Raw genomic sequence first — 17082 nt, forward strand, 5'->3', positions numbered from 1 at the left:
TTTATTTATTATATGTAAGTACACTGTAACTGTCTTCAGACACTCCAGAAGAGGGAGTCAGATCTTGTTACGGATGGTTATGAGCCACCATGTGGTTGCTGGGATTTGAACTCGGGACCTTCGGAAGAGCAGTCGGGTACTCTTACCCACTGAGCCATCTCACCAGCCCCCCCTCATGTATGTTTTATGTTTATGTCCCCTGGGCTGCCTGTGATCAAAAAAACCCATCCTGCCAGAACTCCTTAGGACAGGCTAGGGAATCTCATCAAGTCCAGATCACTTCAGGGTTATTTCCTTACACCAAGGAGAAATTTTCAGTCAAAGATGAATGCCCAACCCGGGACTCCTGCTGTGTTTCCTCAGCCCATGACTAGACAGCACTGAACAGCAGAGGAGATGGAAGTCAAAGTGCCTCATGGAGGCTAAAGTGGGTGTGGAGGTAAAGAGACAAACTGGAAATAGCAGGGGGCTGGGAATCTGAGTGTTAAAGGCTTCTAGGGGACAGCTGAGAAAACAGATTGGTGGCCTCACGCTGTCACATTCCAAAGTCTGTGGGAAAGACTCAAAGCCTATATTTGGCCAAAAAGTTGGATTGTCATCTCAGTTCCAGCAAGATCTGGAAGAACTAGTAGTCGCTCATCACTAAGGTGCCTGACCCAAGCATCATAGAGCTATTTATACATTCAAGATTGTGATTAACATAACATGCCTGATTACTAAGTCACATTCCCCATTTCAGATCCTTGTGAGAGCCCAACCCTGGGCTTGGCATCTGCCCACAGGCTCTAAGAAGTGAGCAAGGTATGCCCATGTGGCAATCCTAAGAGTGGTCAAGGGATGCAGCTGATAATCCGTGTTCCTTCTTGAGCACTGTTGATGGCCACACACTTCCTTAGGCTTACAAACAGCCCCCTCCAGTGACAACATTCCTCTAGAAAGAATCCAGTTAAGAGAGCCAATTCCAACAAGATTGGGAGGGAAACCAGAGCCCAAAACCAGGTCTAGATCTTGGTACCTCCATGGTCAGTGACCCAGAAGAAAGGCCTTTCAAAGGCTTAGGTTGTCCTAGTTACTATGTATTTGGAGATGTATCACTAGGCAGAACCATATCTGTGGATGCCGGCAGCATGGGACTCCAGGAGTTTGCTGGCTTCGACTGATGGCTCCATAGACGTGCTGCAGCTTGCTTCTGGCCTGCATCACAGCTTTTGGCTTTATGGTTTGTGGGGACAGCATGTCTTAGAGCTGAACATACCCAAGTATGAGGCTCAAACAAAGAATCCTGTTAAATCTGAGTCAGTGATATGACCCTACAATGTAGGGGTGAGGTTATCTTTCCCCACAGGATGCTATTAAAACCATTTTCAACTTGGACATCCTTTCCCTCTTGGTATTCTTTGGGTAGTTAGGCTGATAAGCCAAAGCTGGCCAGTCTACTTTTTTTTAGGACAAAGTCTATGTAGCCCAGGCTGGCCTGGGACTTTAACTACATAGCACAGGCTGGTCTCAAACCTGTGATCCTCCTGTCTCAGCCTTTCCTTCAGATTGTGCAGGAGGGGATCAGTGTCACAAAAAGCTTTGGGTCAAGGCAGAATAGATTCCCCTGAATGATAGACAAAGTGCTTTAAAGATGGGTCTTAGGATATTGAAAAGGGTGGAGTGTGTGAGTGTGTGTGCCTACTAGGTGGGGTCCTGACACTCTGCTGGGGACGTGCTTAGTCCTAGCCGTCCCCTCAGACTAGAACTAGTCACTTCCTAGATACTTAGTGAGTGTGGGGATTGAACCCAGGGCCTCACTCTTGCTAGGTAAGTATTCTACCACTGAGCCCCCTTTTCAAAATTTTATATTGAGGGTCTTGCTATGTTGTCCAGGCTAGCCTAGAACATGTTATCCCACCTCGGCTTCTCCATAGCTGGGATTATAGGCACAGCTACCATGCTAACATCTAGATTTAAAAACAAACAAAAATCCAGGTTATACCAATGTTTAAATGCCTTAGGAAAAAAAAGGCCACCTTTTCTGTTCAAAATTAGGTCCTCACAGCACCAGAAGCCTCCTTTCCTCTAGAACAAAGCTGTCCCCGTGGGCCTCAGCTGAGGAACTAAAGGAGCTCTTCAGAAGAAAGGGGCACTCAGCCAAGGCCCGGGAGTGTTCTTGGCAGGAGGTGGGAAGTCAGTGCACTCACCCTAGAGCACAAGTAGCTCCCTGTTGGCAGGAAGTGGGGTGGCATCTGGAAGTGCTGGGGGAGGGGGGCCAGGCAAGACAATGTGGCTTTCCCTCTCCCAGCTCCCTGACCTCCTAAGCAGGGCCGTCACCTGTACATGTTAGAGCAGGCTCCCAGCTAGCAGGGGCAGCATAGGGTGGCCAATGGGTACATTCCACAGGGTGGCACACAGGACTTTCTCATTAGTCACGATGAGCAGACTGATGGCCCAGTTGCCGGTCGTCATAAGTGCTATAGCGCTTGACATGAATGCGACGGACACGGTCCCGTAGTTCAAAGGTGTCCTCATCTTCACTGGGGGAAGCCTGGCTGCGGCTCCGGCTTGTAGCCTCCAGTAAGGAATTGTCAGGGACTCGAGGGGTCTCATAGAGTAGGACATTGAGTGTTTCCTCGTAGATACGGGCCTCTGGGAATTCCACCTGGAGTGAACAGAAAAGACAGAGTGAGGCTGCATTTAGTGAGGAAACACCTAACATAGGAGTCAGGTGTCTGCCCAGCTAACAAGGGAAGCGTGAGGGGGATGAGAATATAGATCAACACCTCTGACTACCCTACAGCATCTCACAACTAAAGACTAGTATGTATGGATGTATCCAGGTATAAGCACAATTCCATGTGCTAGGTGCCACATGGAACCTGAGCTTTCTGGGCTGCAGTTTCTGTTTGTGTAAAGTGGTGTCAATAGCTACCTTCGGTTTTGTTTTTTTGAGACAGGGTCTCCTTATAGTTTCAAGCTGCCCCAGAATCAGAATCCTACCTTAGCCTTCTAAGCACTGTGATTCCAAGTACACCAACCTGAGCTAACAGCTCTGAAGAGCTATCAACATAGCAGGAAAGACATACATTCTTTAGCCCAGTGACTAGCCCAACACAGTAAACAAACAAATACGTAACAGAGAGCAGCTGCTTAGCCAGGCTGGGTGATGCCGGTCTATCATCCCTGCTACCTAGGGGGCTGAGGTAAGGGGATGGAGAGTTTGAAGCCAGCCCACCTAGTGAATTCCTGTCTCAGCAGAGGGGTGGAGAAGCAGAGGATAACTCAGCGGGTAAAGGTGCTTGCCACCAATCCTGACAACTTGAGTTTGGTCCCAGGACACAACTAGTGGAACCCAAATGGAGAGAATGCTCCAAGCTGTCCTGTCTTTCACTGGCCGTGGCAGAGCACACCCACCAGCACAAATCAATGAGATAATAACAGAGCAGCTCTGAGAAGCAGCTTCATTGTTTTTCTGACCTAGAATGGCCCCAGGTAGCCTGTCTCCTATGGGGTTCGAGGGTTAGAGAGAGAGCAGCTAGAAAGAAGACGGGCCATGTCACATCTGCTGCTGCTCAGGAGCGGCATCCTGACTCTGCTGTCACAGTCCTTTATCTAACTCCTGGTCTCCCCCCCCGCTCCTGCCAAAGATATATCTTCCCCGATATAAGCTGCCCTTCTGATGACCCTCAGGAGACCGTGGAGCAGTCAGGCTGAGCTTCTTGGTCTCGGTGCTTGAGCCCTTTACTTCCCACCAGTTTCCAGATAACCTGTGTGGCACTGCACCAGTGAAATCCTGCTGTCTCCAAGTATAGACTCTAGGGAGGACACCTGCTGGCATCTGCAGAAAGGAAGCCGATGAGTCTATGTACACTGTCCCCTAACCAGTAATTCCCACGGTTGACTGTAGTGGACTATTCCGACGACCCCGAGGCAGGAGGAATGCTATGTATTTATAGCCAATCTAGCCTATGTAGCAAGTTCCAGCCTGAGCTTCAGAGACCCTGTTTCAAAAATAAAGAATTAAATAAAAATATAAAAGATTACAAAAAACTCACAAAAGGTTTGTCAGGCACTGTGATCACTACATCGGCTCAGGAAGCCAGCTGACCAGGAATACCATGCCCGCCTGGCTGCAAGAGCAGTGTTTAAGTGGAACACACACCACACTGTTGATTCTGAATTGTACCTTGCCACGTATTGGCTACTCAAGATTCTCATTCCCATGTCTGCAAGCAGGGACATAGACCAATGCGGTTTAAATGGCTCCCCCAAATCAGACATCTGAGAAAAAGCTGGTACCAGAACTGCAACTGGAGTTGCGACAACTTCAAAGACCTGGCCCTCCCACAGCACTGGGAAGTTCTCTGCTGCTCAGCGGGCTTCTTCCTCAGCTGCTGACCGTGTCTGACCATCCTCCAACCTCATTCCAGGCTCTGTCCTACCTGGCACCATCATACCATATTTGGGACCATATTTGGGAAAGTACACATGGCCCTTCTGTTGCTGTGTTGCTCCAGTTCTCCATCTTAGAGTCTGTGATCTGTCCCTGGAAGGCAGCCCATACATACCTTGGTCTGCTTCTTCTCGGTGGCATACACAATAGAGGTGCAGCACACCTCTGCCAGCTTACGGCCCTGGCCATAGAAGGACCAGCAGCAGATCTCATCCCCAATGACATCCTTGATGAAGAGCACGCGGCCATTGAAGCGCAGGGACAGCTTGTCAAACAGTTCAATATTTTTCAGCAGGTGATCATCAGAGTTGCTGAAAAACCAGAAGCCCAGCAGGCCTGGAATGAGGTTCCAGCACAAGGGGGCTGCTGGGAAGTGCTAGGCTCCCCGCTCCCTGACCAGATCGTGTTGAAATGAAGAAAAGGCAGAGGGGAAGGGGGGTGTGGAGCAACCTGTAGGGCTGGGGCCTGTGAAGGAAACGGTGGAGCTGGCCCTCAGTGACAGCAGAGCAAGGAGGGAAAGAAGTGACCCCACCTAAGCCTGAAGAAAAGGTCCCTCAGTGCACTTCCGCAGTGTCCCTTCTTTGCCATGGGGTGATGCACTGTCCACTAGGGACCAGGAACGTCTAGAAGCAAGCTGCAGCCCCCTGGGTCTACCTAACCATGGCCTGTTCTCAGGGCACAGGGAGAAGCACAGGCGCCAGGAGGACTCAGCTCAGAACTTCCTAGAATCCTTCTTTACCCACTAAGATACTGACTGGCAGAATCTAACTCCTGGCATGCTCTTGATATAACACAGGCATGTTTCATGTTTTAACATCTATATCCCAACCAGGCTACACAGCAAATCCCCAATGTCTCTACCCTGAGCTCCCTTCTATCCCTCTTCATCCCCCTCCCTCAGGCCTGCTGCGCAGTGCCCACTCTGGGTGCCCAGCCCTTTAACTGCCTCTGCTGCCCTCCCCAGGGCCCCAGCAAAGACACCTGCTGTACCCGGTGTATGAGTACGTGTTGTGCCGTACCTGGTGTATGAGTACTTGTTGTTGCTCCTGTTGTACAGCAGCTTCACCACAGGCTGTGAAGGAAGAAAGAGTGAGGGCTAGGCCAGGAGCCTGGTGTCCCCAGGCCGAGACCCTCAGAGTACGCAGTACCTTCGTGGAGGATTCAATGAGCCTGTCCTCCTCCCTCAGGGACGTGATGATGGGGATGTTACACACAGGCTGGTATGAGTCTTTCTTGTCCTGGGTGACACAGAGCAGAGAGCTGCCTTTAGCATTCTGTGCTAGCCAAGCATACATAGCCAGGGACATCCCCAGGCCTCTGCCACAGTCACCCCCCCCCTCCTTGCCAGGTAAGGAGGTACCAGACAGTTCATGATGTTCTTGGTAATAGATACTGCTAGCCAGGAAGCAGAGCCCCACTGCCAGAAATCTGAAGCTGATCCCTAGGCACATGAACTGGATGGAGGCAGAGCCTGCTCGTGCAGCCAAGCGTGACTCCCTAGCAGCCGTCTGCTGGGCTTGGGCAGCTCCCCATCGTTCTGACTGTGTTTGGACTTCTCAACCTCCTTTCCAACACAGCTTCCCAGGGGCCAAGCCTCGTGTCTCCAGGGCGACAACTCCCAACCTCATCAGACCACCGACACTTCCCATACCTGCAGGGCAGTCTGGCACGTGCTAACCAGCCCTTGAATGAGGTAATACTTTGCTTCGGCCATCAACTCCTGGATTTCTTGCCGGCTTTGAGGGAGGGTGATGGTGTCATCTCGGAGGTAATTCAAGATGGTGCCAAAGTGCTTTCCACATCGGTCTATGAGAATCCAGCCTAGGGAGTTAGAGGGGTCCCACAGGATTACTGTTTGCCTCTGAGCTGTGTCTACCTGAGAGAGGCAGGCAGGCAGCAGGATGCAAGGAAAGGAGCCACATGAGGAGAATCCAGAGCCCAGGCCAGGGGTGGCTCCGAGACTCTAGGTCTCAGGACAGACCTGAGACCTGAAACCTGCTGCCCCTTCCCTATCCTGGGTCCGGGAACTGCTATCTTCAGGGCTCTGTGGAGGACTGCATGTCTAATGTTGGGGCTCCTCAGGCCGCCCTGGTGATACAGAAACAACCGGTCTCTGCTTACCTTCTGCCCACTGCCCAGGTTATACTGTGTTTAGGACAATCTTATCCTATTTGGATATAAATACACATGTCAGCTTTGAGACAGTTGTTCTGGTTAGATGCAAATTTGAGATTGACGTGTCTCAGCCTCCTGAGTGCTGGGATTATAAGCACATGCCATTATTCTGGGATTCTATTTGATAAGGTTTCATATAGCCCAGGCTGGCCTCAGGTTCATTATGTAGTGGAGGCTGGCCTCAAATTTCTGTTCTTCCTGTCCCCACCTCCAAGTGCTAGGGTTACAGATGTAACCACACCCAGCCTGAGTATGATACACAAACATACAGCATTCTATGTACAATCTCAAGGAATTCTGAAGCTCTGTAAAACTTGTACGGAGTGAAAGAGGAAAAGATATATATTCTAGATCTATTGGGTCAAGCCCAGCCTTGGAGTCATCTCAAGATGCCCCCTTCCGAGTCGGACATGGTGGCGCATGCCTTTAATTCCAGCACTCGGGAGGCAGAGGCAGGCGGATTTCTGAGTTCGAGGCCAGCCTGGTCTACAAAGTGAGTTCCAGGACAGCCAGGGCTACACAGAGAAACCCTGTTTCAAACAAACAAACAAAAAGATGCCTCCTTCCTCCTCTCCCTTACCCAGCATGCCCACATGCGATGGCTCACCTTCTTTGTCGGTTAGCACCTCCATTCGCCCACTGAACATGGCCTTGAGCATGGTGTCGTGCCGGGTGAGGGCCCGCACCGTGGTGTAGTACAGGGAGCCTCCCACATTGAGCTGCACGTACTTGTTGCCCAGCCCGCCTCCCTTGAAGCCGCTGGTCTTGGGTTTGGCCCCCGAGGCTGGGCACAGACAGGTGTCCCCTGACATCTCCCGCTGCAGGTAGATCACCACACGGCAGGAGGTGGGCTTAGAAGGTTCTGCCGTGGTGGGAGTGGTCACGAGGGAGTGGCCTGCAGAGGCCAGGGCCTCATACTCTCAGTATCTGTAAGCAAGAGGTAGAAAGAACACTAGAGTCAGCCGAGGAGAGGTCACAGGGAGGAGGGACAGCAGAGGGAACTCTGACACAGCTTACTTCCTAGAGAAGCCCTTCCTCACTGTACTAGTTAGATTCTGGTCAACTTGACACAAGCCAACGTCACCTGGGAGGAGACCCTTGATTGAGACAATGCCTCCCTCATAGTGGCCTGGAAGCAAGTCTCTGGGAGCATTCTCTTGATTAATAATTGATGAGGAGCAGGGGTTGGGGGGAACCATCCTGGGGAAGGTGGTTCTGGGTGGCATAAGAAGGCATGCTGGGGGCTGGAGAGATGGCTCAGCCCTTAAAGGATAGGCTCACAACCAAAAATATAACAAGTCATGCTGGCAAGCCAGTAAGCAGCACCCCTCTGCCTCGGCTTCAGTCCCTACCCCTGGGTTCCTGTCGCCAGGTTCCTTTCCCCATTTCCTTTAAGGAAGAACTGTGACCTGGGAAGTGTAAGCCAAGTAAACTCTTTCCTCCCCAAGTTGCTTTTGGCCACAGAGTTTTATCACACCAGTAGAATACAAACTAAGACAGTGGACAACAGGAAGGATGCCCTGCACACGGTTCTCACGGTACCAGGGGCCAGATCTGGGAGCAGTCTCCCTGGTCATCTCACCAGCTCCTCTAGGATCAGCTCTGCTTCTGGCTGCCGGGAAAACCCTTCAAACTAGCTAAGGGTCAGATGAGCAGATCGCCCCGGGATCTACCAGAATGGCTCCAGAAAATGTTTTTTTCCAAGATTCCCAGGATTCCAGACTAACCAACTGGGAATCTAGCCAGCCTAGGAGTCTCCCAGGAGCCAGGGGGGCAGGATGCACTTCCTGTCTCAGGAGTAGCCCTCTCCAGGATTCAGGTTACCATTAGTCAAAGGAAGTCAGGATCCAGGAAGGAAAGTGAGTGTGGTTCTACAAGAATACAGGAAGAGCCGGCTGTAGAGGCAGCCAGCTAGGAGCTTGGCAGGAGTTATCTGACCTCCCACTGGGTTCTCAGCACCAGCCCTGCCCCAGGTTCCTGTAATTGTCACCTTTTTCAAGGCAGAACAGAGATGGCTGTTTTGCTGCATTACCCCAAGAGCCCTTTTTCTTCCTTCCCATCAAGAATGGGGGGAACAGACATGATGACCCTAAAAATGAGTAAGCTCAAAAATGAAAGGAAAACACTAACAGTGTCAGAGACCCAAGAAATGACTAAAGGAAAAGTTGGTCCTCCCTCCTCGTTTGCTTTCAGTTTCTTTCTTTTTTGGTTTGTCAAGACACAGGTTCTCTGTGTGGCCCTGGCTGTCCTGGAACTCACTCTGTAGACCAGGCTGGCATTGAACTCACAAAGATCTGCCTGCCTCTGCCTCCCAAGTGCTGGGATTAAAAGCATGCGCCACCACCGCCCGATGTGTGTATTCCTCTTGCAGTAGACCCAGATACCGTTCCCAGCACCCAAATCAATAGGCTTACAATACTCTGTATCCTGTTCCAGGGGATCTGACACCCTCTTTTGGTGCTGCTGCATGCACACACATGGTACACATATATAACACTCAGGCACACACATGTACAAACAAAAATGTTAAAAAGTGAAACAAAGCTGGGCGTGGTGGCACACGCCTTTAATCCCAGCACTCGGGAGGCAGAGGCAGGCGGATTTCTGAGTTTGAGGCCAGGCTGGTCTACAAACTGAGATCCAGGACAGCCAGGGCTATACAGAGAAACCCTGTCTCGAAAAAACCAAAACAAACAAACAAAAAGTGAAACAAGTTTTATGGGGCTAGGAGATGGATCAGCAGTTAGGAGCACTGGCTGCTCTTCCAGGACCTAGGTTCAATTCCTAGCATTCACACAGTGGCTCACAACCATCTATAACTCCAGTTATAGGAGTTCTGATGCCCTCTTCTGGTCACTGTGGGCTCCAGGCACACATGTGGTGCACACACATGCAGGCAAAATCAGCACAAACATAAACTGTTTAAAAGGAACACATTTTGGGGACAGTAGTGACATGGTGCCCGGTATACAGGAAGAAGGGGGAGGATGGTCTGACAGGAAGCCAGAGAAGACAAGTGCTACATGAGAGGGGAGAGCTGTGGTTTATGGGAATTGCAACAGACTTTGGGAATGGGGAAGACTTTTAGCAGGGGAGTGATGTGATCTGATTTATAGATTCCAAGGACAACTTGATGCTGTGTGGATGCAAAGGTACATGAGAGAAAATGGGAAGATCGGAGGAAGGAGTGGTCCTAAGTGATGACAAAGTCTTAGCCCACAGAAGAAATGCTGGAAACAGAAACAACACCACCAACAACAACAACAACGCCCCAAAGTGGAACCAGCCTCTTTGAATACTGGAACACTCAGTCGGTTCCGGTTATTCCTCATGTTATACAGGTAAAACCCACAACACTGGTCCTCAAAAAAGATGGCACTCTTTTAAGTATTCGATACACATCACCTTGCTAAACTAAAACTGACCCTGAAGAGATTTCAGTATGTCCCTGGAATGGTCAGGAGTGGGGGATTGTCAGGGGAGGCCTATATTGGTGCTATATTAAGTAGCATATTCTTTTGATGGCTTCTTATTTGCTTCAGTGATGGAACGTGGATGAAACGAGCTCCATTGTAACACTACAATGCTAGACTGGTGAGCGACTGACCGCCTTACCTCAAAGGGGGAAAAATCAACTCCTCAACAAGTTTTAGCAAGTTCCTCACATACTTTGTGTGCAATCCCCATTTCCCCAGAATCAAGGAAGCACATAAACACGTTCTGCCAAATCAAAGAAACTCAAGTGACTAGGCTTGCCAACTGAGGAAGTCAAATCCGGAGCTAATCTAGTCTTTTCCTACTAAGCTGCCACTTTGAGTCCTAGATGACGTCAGACCAGATTCCATCCAGACCAATGAGTTCCAAGAGTCCAATGGCAGGTGACGCCCAAGAAAGAAATTTCTGAGAGGATGAAGTTTCCACTGATAGTTTCAGGGCTCTTTCTTTCCTCTAGAGGGGTAATCCTGGGGCTGGGGACATACACGTGTCTCTATGGGAACCTAATGCGAAGCCAAGCAGAACAAAGGGCAAACGATCGCGGTAGTTCAAAGACTTGGGGTCCTAAAGCAAGGACACGAGGTTCGGCGAGAAGGTGGGAAGGCTGATTTCGGCTAGAAAGGTCAGAAATCGTGGAAGCGGCGCTTATGTTTCACCCAAAGGGTCTCCTATGGAAATGGAGAAACATCCCGTGTCTTTCGTTGCAGTATAGGCTGCTCTCCCGCCACACCCCTCCTCTTCTGAGAAACTGAGATCCGTGGTGCCTCCCATCCCCAGAAAAGACCTGAACTTCATCCCCCACGCCGTCCGGTGCCTTTTGCCCAGGACTCGGCAGAGCCTGTCCTTCCCCTTTGCACCCGCACGTCTGGCTCTCACCGTCCGCGGGGGCGCCTCTCCTCTCAGCCAAGTGGCAAGCGGACTCGGAGCCGCCTCTGGCCTGTGGCTGCCTGCAATCTCGGCTGTGAGCTCACATCCTGTGCCCGCCGACTCGGGAGCTACAGCCCAACCCTGCAGAGCGGGAAAGAGACTACAAGGCCCGGCATGCACAGCGCGCGAGCTAGCAGAGGGGTCGAAAACTTGAAGTTTGACTTCTTTCTACTTCCGGGTTTGGGAACAAATCTACTTCCCGTTCGTAGTCCCCGCCCCCTGCGCAGAGGCTTCTGGGCCTAGTGAGCAGTTATCTAGTGTTGCATCTATTTCCCAGCAAGCACCGCAGGGTGGGCGGATGCTGGTGCTTCTGGTCTCGGGGATGACGTGTGGCTCGTAGGTCTTGTATCCGTGGCAGCAGCCAGTTGCAGTTGCCGGAGAGAAGGTTCTACCGACAGTCGTCCGGGCCGCAGAGCGCCGCCGAGACATCTCGGCAGGTAGGTCGGGGACGTGGAGGACTTGGGACGGGAGGAGGCGGACGTGACCCAGAGCTGAGGATTGGCAGGCCCGGGTTGAAAGTGGCGGTTTCCCTACCCCGGAGTTTTTAGGGATCGGGTTTACACTCAGCTCAGCCCAAGAGCCTGGCTCCCTCGATGTCACCGGGGAACCGAGGTGTGGACATTGCAGGAGTATAACTTAGTAAAGACAGCGGTGCCATTTGTCCAGTCCTTTCTGACTGTGTCTGCGCCTTCTCCAAACCCCACAACAACTATTTGTTGTGCCTGCGGACCTGGGAGAGCCAGGGAACGTAGAGCCAGGCACCAGCCTTCATGCTTAGGAAACTCAATCCCAGGTTCCTGGAACATATTTGTGGTGGGAGTTAGGGGTGGGGTGGGGATCATATAGCCCGCTGTGTACCATTTCTGTCTTATCCATCTCTTTAAACTGTCCTTTCCAGCCATACTCTCGGTCCAATCCAGATTCATGGCAATCGTGTTTGGCTCTTTTCTTCACTTTTCTCCAAAGTGCTGCATTAAGCATTACTAAATTCTGTCAATTCAGACATCATCTGATCTCTGAACTCCCGTTCGACTTCAGGTCTTTTCTTCTGTTACAGCCTACTGTTTCCACATGAATTCATTCATTCTGCAAACATTATCCGAGTGCCACTTACCTGCAGGCAGCCTGCTTTAGATGCTAGGCTCACAGTGAGAAATTTGGAAGGGACGCCTCTGTGCTGCTCTACCCTGTTCCCTCCGTTTGGCCAAGGCAGTGAAGTTTCCAACTCTGATTAATAAGCACTGACGAAGTCCACTGCTAGCTGTTGTCATTATAAAAAATCCAAGTTCAGCTGGGCAGTGGTGGCGCACGCCTTTAATCCCAGCACTCAGGAGGCAGAGGCAGGCGGACTTGTGAGTTCGAGGCCAGCCTGGTCTACAGAGTGAGTTCCAGGACAGCCAGGGCTGTACAGAGAAACCCTGTCTCGAAAAACAAAACAAAACAAAATCCAAGTTCATTTAATCATCCAGCTATAGTCGGTTGCTAACTTAGCCACCTCGCTCCCTCCTACTGTTTTGATCCCAGACCCCTTTGTGTCAAATTCTTCCAGCCTCGGGATGCTCCCATATGCTTTTTCCTATGCCCAGAATGTCCTTCTCCCTTCTGGAGATTTTCTGGACATGTTTAGGTCTCAGATTGTTTTTTCTGAAGGCTTTTGTTGACCTCTCTGCCTACTTGAGTGTTGTTCTGTAGAATCCTGACAGAGCACTGGGTGCTGTCCCGAGCACTCTGATCACAGTCTGTGTGTATTTGCTTACACTGTCTGTCTGGAGACACTGTGTTCGCTCTGTCCTTGGAGCTGGGATTCAACAGGGGTTTTTGTTTTGTTTTTATTTTTGTTTTTGATAAATGCATGTTAACTCAGAAGGTGGTAGATGGTCAAACAAGTGTTTGCCCTCTCATATCATATGAACTAGTCCATAGTACCCGGTCCAATTAGTCCCTGGGAGTTCTTCAGTACTCAAACCGTCCAACTAGAACAACACAGGAAGGCCTTTTTTTTTTTTTTTTTAAAAGACAGGGCTTGTGTAGCACAGGATAGCCTGGAACTCAGTATGTAGCCCAGGTTGGTCCTAAACCTGTGTCAGTCTTCCTCTGACACAGCGAGTTGCTAGAATTAGAGTCATGCATGACCATAGCTAGCTTTTAACTCTCATTTTTAAATTCATCCTTTTTGTTTTGTTTTGTTTTTTCTGTCATTTCAGGGCATGAACTTGAAAAGCCTTTTTGGGACCTTAAACAGGGATTTATGACCACACTTTTGGCCCTCTCGCAGCTCAGGCCAGATATACCCAAGTGAACTGCTGTTGTCTTTTCTCCTTGCTTAGTGATATTTCTGTACAAATCACTTAATGCAATATAATCCTTCAGGTTCACGTGTCTGTTTTCCTCCAGCTAAGCTGTGCTGCACCAGGGCAGGCACCATGTTGCATTCATCTTTAACCCCAGCATCTAGCAGTGTCGGCATGTAGTAGGCACTCAAGAAGTGTATGTTGAATGAACGATGTCTGTGACAAGCAACTGGACTTTCCTCTTTCCTGACCCTTGCTCCTATGACATACCTCCTGATTGCCACTGTCACCCCTTCAAAGCAGACCTTCTCTAGGGCCTCCCGGAAGGGAAACAGGTGAGGCTGAGAGCTGGAAGCAGAGGGATGGGGAGTATGAGGAGGGCTCGAGGTTGGGCTGGGGTGGTGTCTGGGATGAAATTCAGGTTGCGGCTGGTTTCTCTGCAGCTATGGCCAAGGACATCTTGGGCGAGGCAGGGCTGCATTTTGATGAACTGAACAAGCTTCGGGTGTTGGACCCAGAAGTTACCCAGCAGACTGTGGAGCTCAAGGAAGAGTGCAAGGATTTTGTGGACAGTGAGTATCATCTGGAGATGCGGTGTTGTTCTGCTTTGAGCAGTTTCCTTACCTGACCTTGAACATTGCTCTTGGGTCTGCCAGAATGAAGTTGCTTGCTCCCTGGATTGAGCCTGGTCCCTGGGTTCCCATGTGTACCCAGCCTTCTCTGCTTGCCCTCTTACACGGCCATGGAGTCCCACATTTAGTGCCAAGCAGTAGTTTGGACTGGGGGAGGGGGTTGTTTTTAGATGTGCTGTGATTTTTTTTTTTTCTTTTAGCAACCTTAAAATTGATGATAAAGAAGATGGGAGATGAAATTATATACTATGACGTTACTTCTTGGTGGCAGGATGTGTTGTTTGGAGTTAGAGGTGGTGACTGAGGTCTCTAGGAGCAGCTCAGCACAGGGCTGACCTCTGGGCTACTGATCTCCAAGAAGCTTCCTTTTCTAGCTGCTAACCAGCCCAGTACCAGTGGGAACATTCAGATTTAGCTAGAGCAAGGGATTTTCTTTCCTTTTTTCGAGACAAGGCCTCACTATGAATGTTGCATGTTGGCCTCAAACTCATGATTCTAACTTAGCCTCCTTAATGCTGGGGTTCCAGGCCTGTGTCATACACTCAGCTGAAGTAAGAGATTTCTGTGCCATGGTTTTGTGACAGGTTTCTTGCTTGGTGTCTGTTCCCACTTTAGTAGTTGCTGCGTGCTGTGGCCTTCTCTGGGTTTATTTCATAAAATAAAATGATTCCACCAAGGGCACTGGAAAAGGAATTGGGGAATGGGGCGCCTCAGTGGCACGGTTACAGGTGGGGATTTTCACACCGTCTTCTGCTGATACCCAGTGTTGTCTGGCCAGTCTAGAGCTGCACTTGGGTTCTGAGTCCTTTCTGAGAAAGGTGGGGTTGAGTCCACACTGCAGTCTGTGTTCTGAGTCTAGTCTTGGTGCCTCTCCGGCCACAGACCAGATGGTGGGAGGCTTAGGTTAGTAAGTATCTGGACTGCCGCAACACAATTTAGAAGGTGGGATTAGCTCTGCCCTCTCTACTTCCAAGGGATGCTAACAAGAATGTTTTGTTTCTTTTCCTCAAAGAAATTGGCCAGTTTCAGAAAATTGTTGGTGGTCTAATTGAGCTTGTTGATCAGCTTGCCAAAGAAGCAGAGAACGAGAAGATGAAGGTAAGATCAACAGTTGGTCCTGGCCAGAAACCTTATTATATGGACGGTGAGATCATCTTTTTAAAACTGGCATTTAGCCGGGCCTGGTGGCGCAGGCCTTTAATCCCAGCACTCGGGAGGCAGAGGCAGGCAGATATCTGAGTTCGAGGCCAGCCTGGTCTACCAAGTGAGTTCCAGGACAGCCAGGGCTATACAGAGAAACCCTGTCTTGAAAAACAAAACAAAACAAAACAAACAAACAAAAAACAACTGGCATTTAATAAGAGATGCTGGCCAGCCGGGCATGGTGGCACACGCCTTTAATCCCAGCACTTGGGAGGCAGGGGCAGGCGGATCTCTGAGTTCGAGGCCAGCCTGGTCTACAAAGTGAGTTCCAGGACAGCCAAGGCTACACAGGGAAACCCTGTCTCAAAAAACAAAAAAAAAACAGATGCTGGCCAAGTTAATGTGGTGAGTTTATATGCCAATATTTTTAGACTTTATTTCATTGTTAAATCCTCTGGAACTAGAATTAGAAATGTTAGGTTGTGTGGGGAATTGAACCCAGGTCCTCTGGAAATACAGTGCTTTAATGACTGAGCCATCTCTTCAGTCCCCAGTTTTTGTTTTAGATTTATATGTGTGACCATTTAGCCTCCATGTATGCATGTGTACCACCTTGTGTGGCTGGTGCCCATGTCCTCGGAGGTCAGAAGATGGCATTGGATCCCCTGGAACAAAGTTACAGAGTTGTGAGCTGCCATGTAGGTGCTTGCAGAACTGAACCTGGCTCATCTCCAAGAGCAACAAGTGCTCTTAACCACCGAGTCATCTTTCCAGCCCCACCAGCCCATGCTTGTCATTGCTCCCTTTGATCTTAATGGTACCACTGCTGCGTGTTTTTACCCTCCTTTTAAAAATGAAGACACGAAAGATTGCCTGGTAGATGACTTGGTGAGAGGCCCAAGACTAAATGATGCCTCCCATACACTTGGGGACCTGACTGCTTGTGCCTTTTCGCACCAGATACTTTCAGGTCAGGAGGTTAATAGTCACCACTAACGAGTAAAACCATGTCCTTTCTCTTTTGGAGGACTTTGGTGAGTTTAAAACCACACCTTCTTGGGTAATGTCTCTTAGGCCATTGGTGCTCGGAACTTGTTGAAATCCATAGCGAAGCAGAGAGAAGCCCAGCAGCAGCAGCTGCAGGCCCTGATAGCAGAAAAGAAGACGCAGCTAGAGAGGTGAGCACCATGGTCGCTGCAGACTCCTCTTCCTTCCCTGCCGCCTTTGCTGCCCTCACCATTTCCCGGGTAGAGCATCTCACTCTAAAACTTGATAGAAGGAAGTGGGAACTTGGTTAATTCTAAATTGCCTCCCATGGTGTGAGCACTGGTTCTTATAACAGGGACTGGGGCCACCTCCCATGCCTTCCCTAGGGACAGAGGGTTCTCCCAGGTGGCCCTAAATAGGGCTTTGCTTAACTGACACTCTGGCCCTGCCTTCTCAACTCATGGTTTCTTGCAGCTGTTTAAGTCTGTATACTCTCAAAGAATTATGTTTTTATTTCATTCTTTTCAGGGCTTCTAACAATTTTGTTTTTCAGGTATCGGGTTGAATATGAAGCTTTGTGTAAAGTAGAAGCAGAACAAAATGAATTTATTGACCAATTTATTTTTCAGAAATGAACTGAAATTTTCAGTTTTATAGCAGGAAGGCAAAAAAAAAAAAAAGAAAAAGAAAAAAAAAGTAAGCAAGAAAGCAAGCACCCCAACCAAACCACAAAGCCCTGCACCGTTCCAGTGATGTGGCTGATGTACGTCATGCAGTGATGGGTGCAGCTGAGAAACCGCACAGCCTCTGCTAGTGACCAGGCAGTGCAGGGCCTCAGCTCTATTTCTCAGCACAAACTCACCTGTCTGTAAACGTTGGTAAATTCACAAAGCCCTCAAGGAAAAGCAATAAATACCATTTGCAAGTGGCTTGGTCTTTCTTCTGTGGTGCTGTGTGCATTATTTCCAGTCCCTCTGAGAACAGAGTTGTTCTACCC

General features: G+C 49.7%; 2 protein-coding genes across 2 annotated transcripts; one reads left to right on the forward strand and one right to left on the reverse strand.

Annotated features, from left to right (window-relative positions):
• Window positions 1–1448: 1448 nt before the first annotated feature.
• Window positions 1449–11123, reverse strand: Tnfaip1 (TNF alpha induced protein 1). The gene is made up of 7 exons (XM_021212412.2): window positions 10982–11123; window positions 7218–7537; window positions 6087–6256; window positions 5584–5673; window positions 5455–5507; window positions 4551–4746; window positions 1449–2644 (listed from the first exon to the last, which is right to left on the reverse strand). Exons 2-7 carry the CDS (start codon window positions 7420–7422, stop codon window positions 2408–2410), a joined length of 951 nt encoding a protein of 316 aa, XP_021068071.1. The 5' UTR covers window positions 7423–7537; window positions 10982–11123; the 3' UTR covers window positions 1449–2407.
• A 162-nt stretch (window positions 11124–11285) lies between these two features.
• On the forward strand, window positions 11286–17025 carry Ift20 (intraflagellar transport 20). The gene is given in 7 exon segments (XM_021212978.2): window positions 11286–11469; window positions 13427–13638; window positions 13640–13658; window positions 13767–13895; window positions 14968–15053; window positions 16173–16276; window positions 16639–17025. Coding segments are annotated over 6 exon segments (474 nt in total). The 5' UTR covers window positions 11286–11469; window positions 13427–13584; the 3' UTR covers window positions 16721–17025.
• Window positions 17026–17082: the final 57 nt, after the last annotated feature.

The sequence above is a fragment of the Mus pahari genome, chromosome 14 (genome assembly GCF_900095145.1).
Source record: "Mus pahari chromosome 14, PAHARI_EIJ_v1.1, whole genome shotgun sequence".
NCBI lineage: Eukaryota > Metazoa > Chordata > Mammalia > Rodentia > Muridae > Mus > Mus pahari.

Bases quoted from the DNA above. Each gene is read 5' to 3' on its own strand.
- Tnfaip1 (XM_021212412.2), bottom strand. From the start codon at position 7,422: ATGTCAGGGGACACCTGTCTGTGCCCAGCCTCGGGGGCCAAACCCAAG. The intron at 6,257-7,217 runs GTGAGCCATCGC...CTAACTCCCTAG, and splicing joins GGTGCTAACCGACAAAGAAG to GCTGGATTCTCATAGACCGA. The intron at 4,747-5,454 runs GTACGGCACAAC...CTGGTTTTTCAG, and splicing joins AACAAGTACTCATACACCAG to CAACTCTGATGATCACCTGC.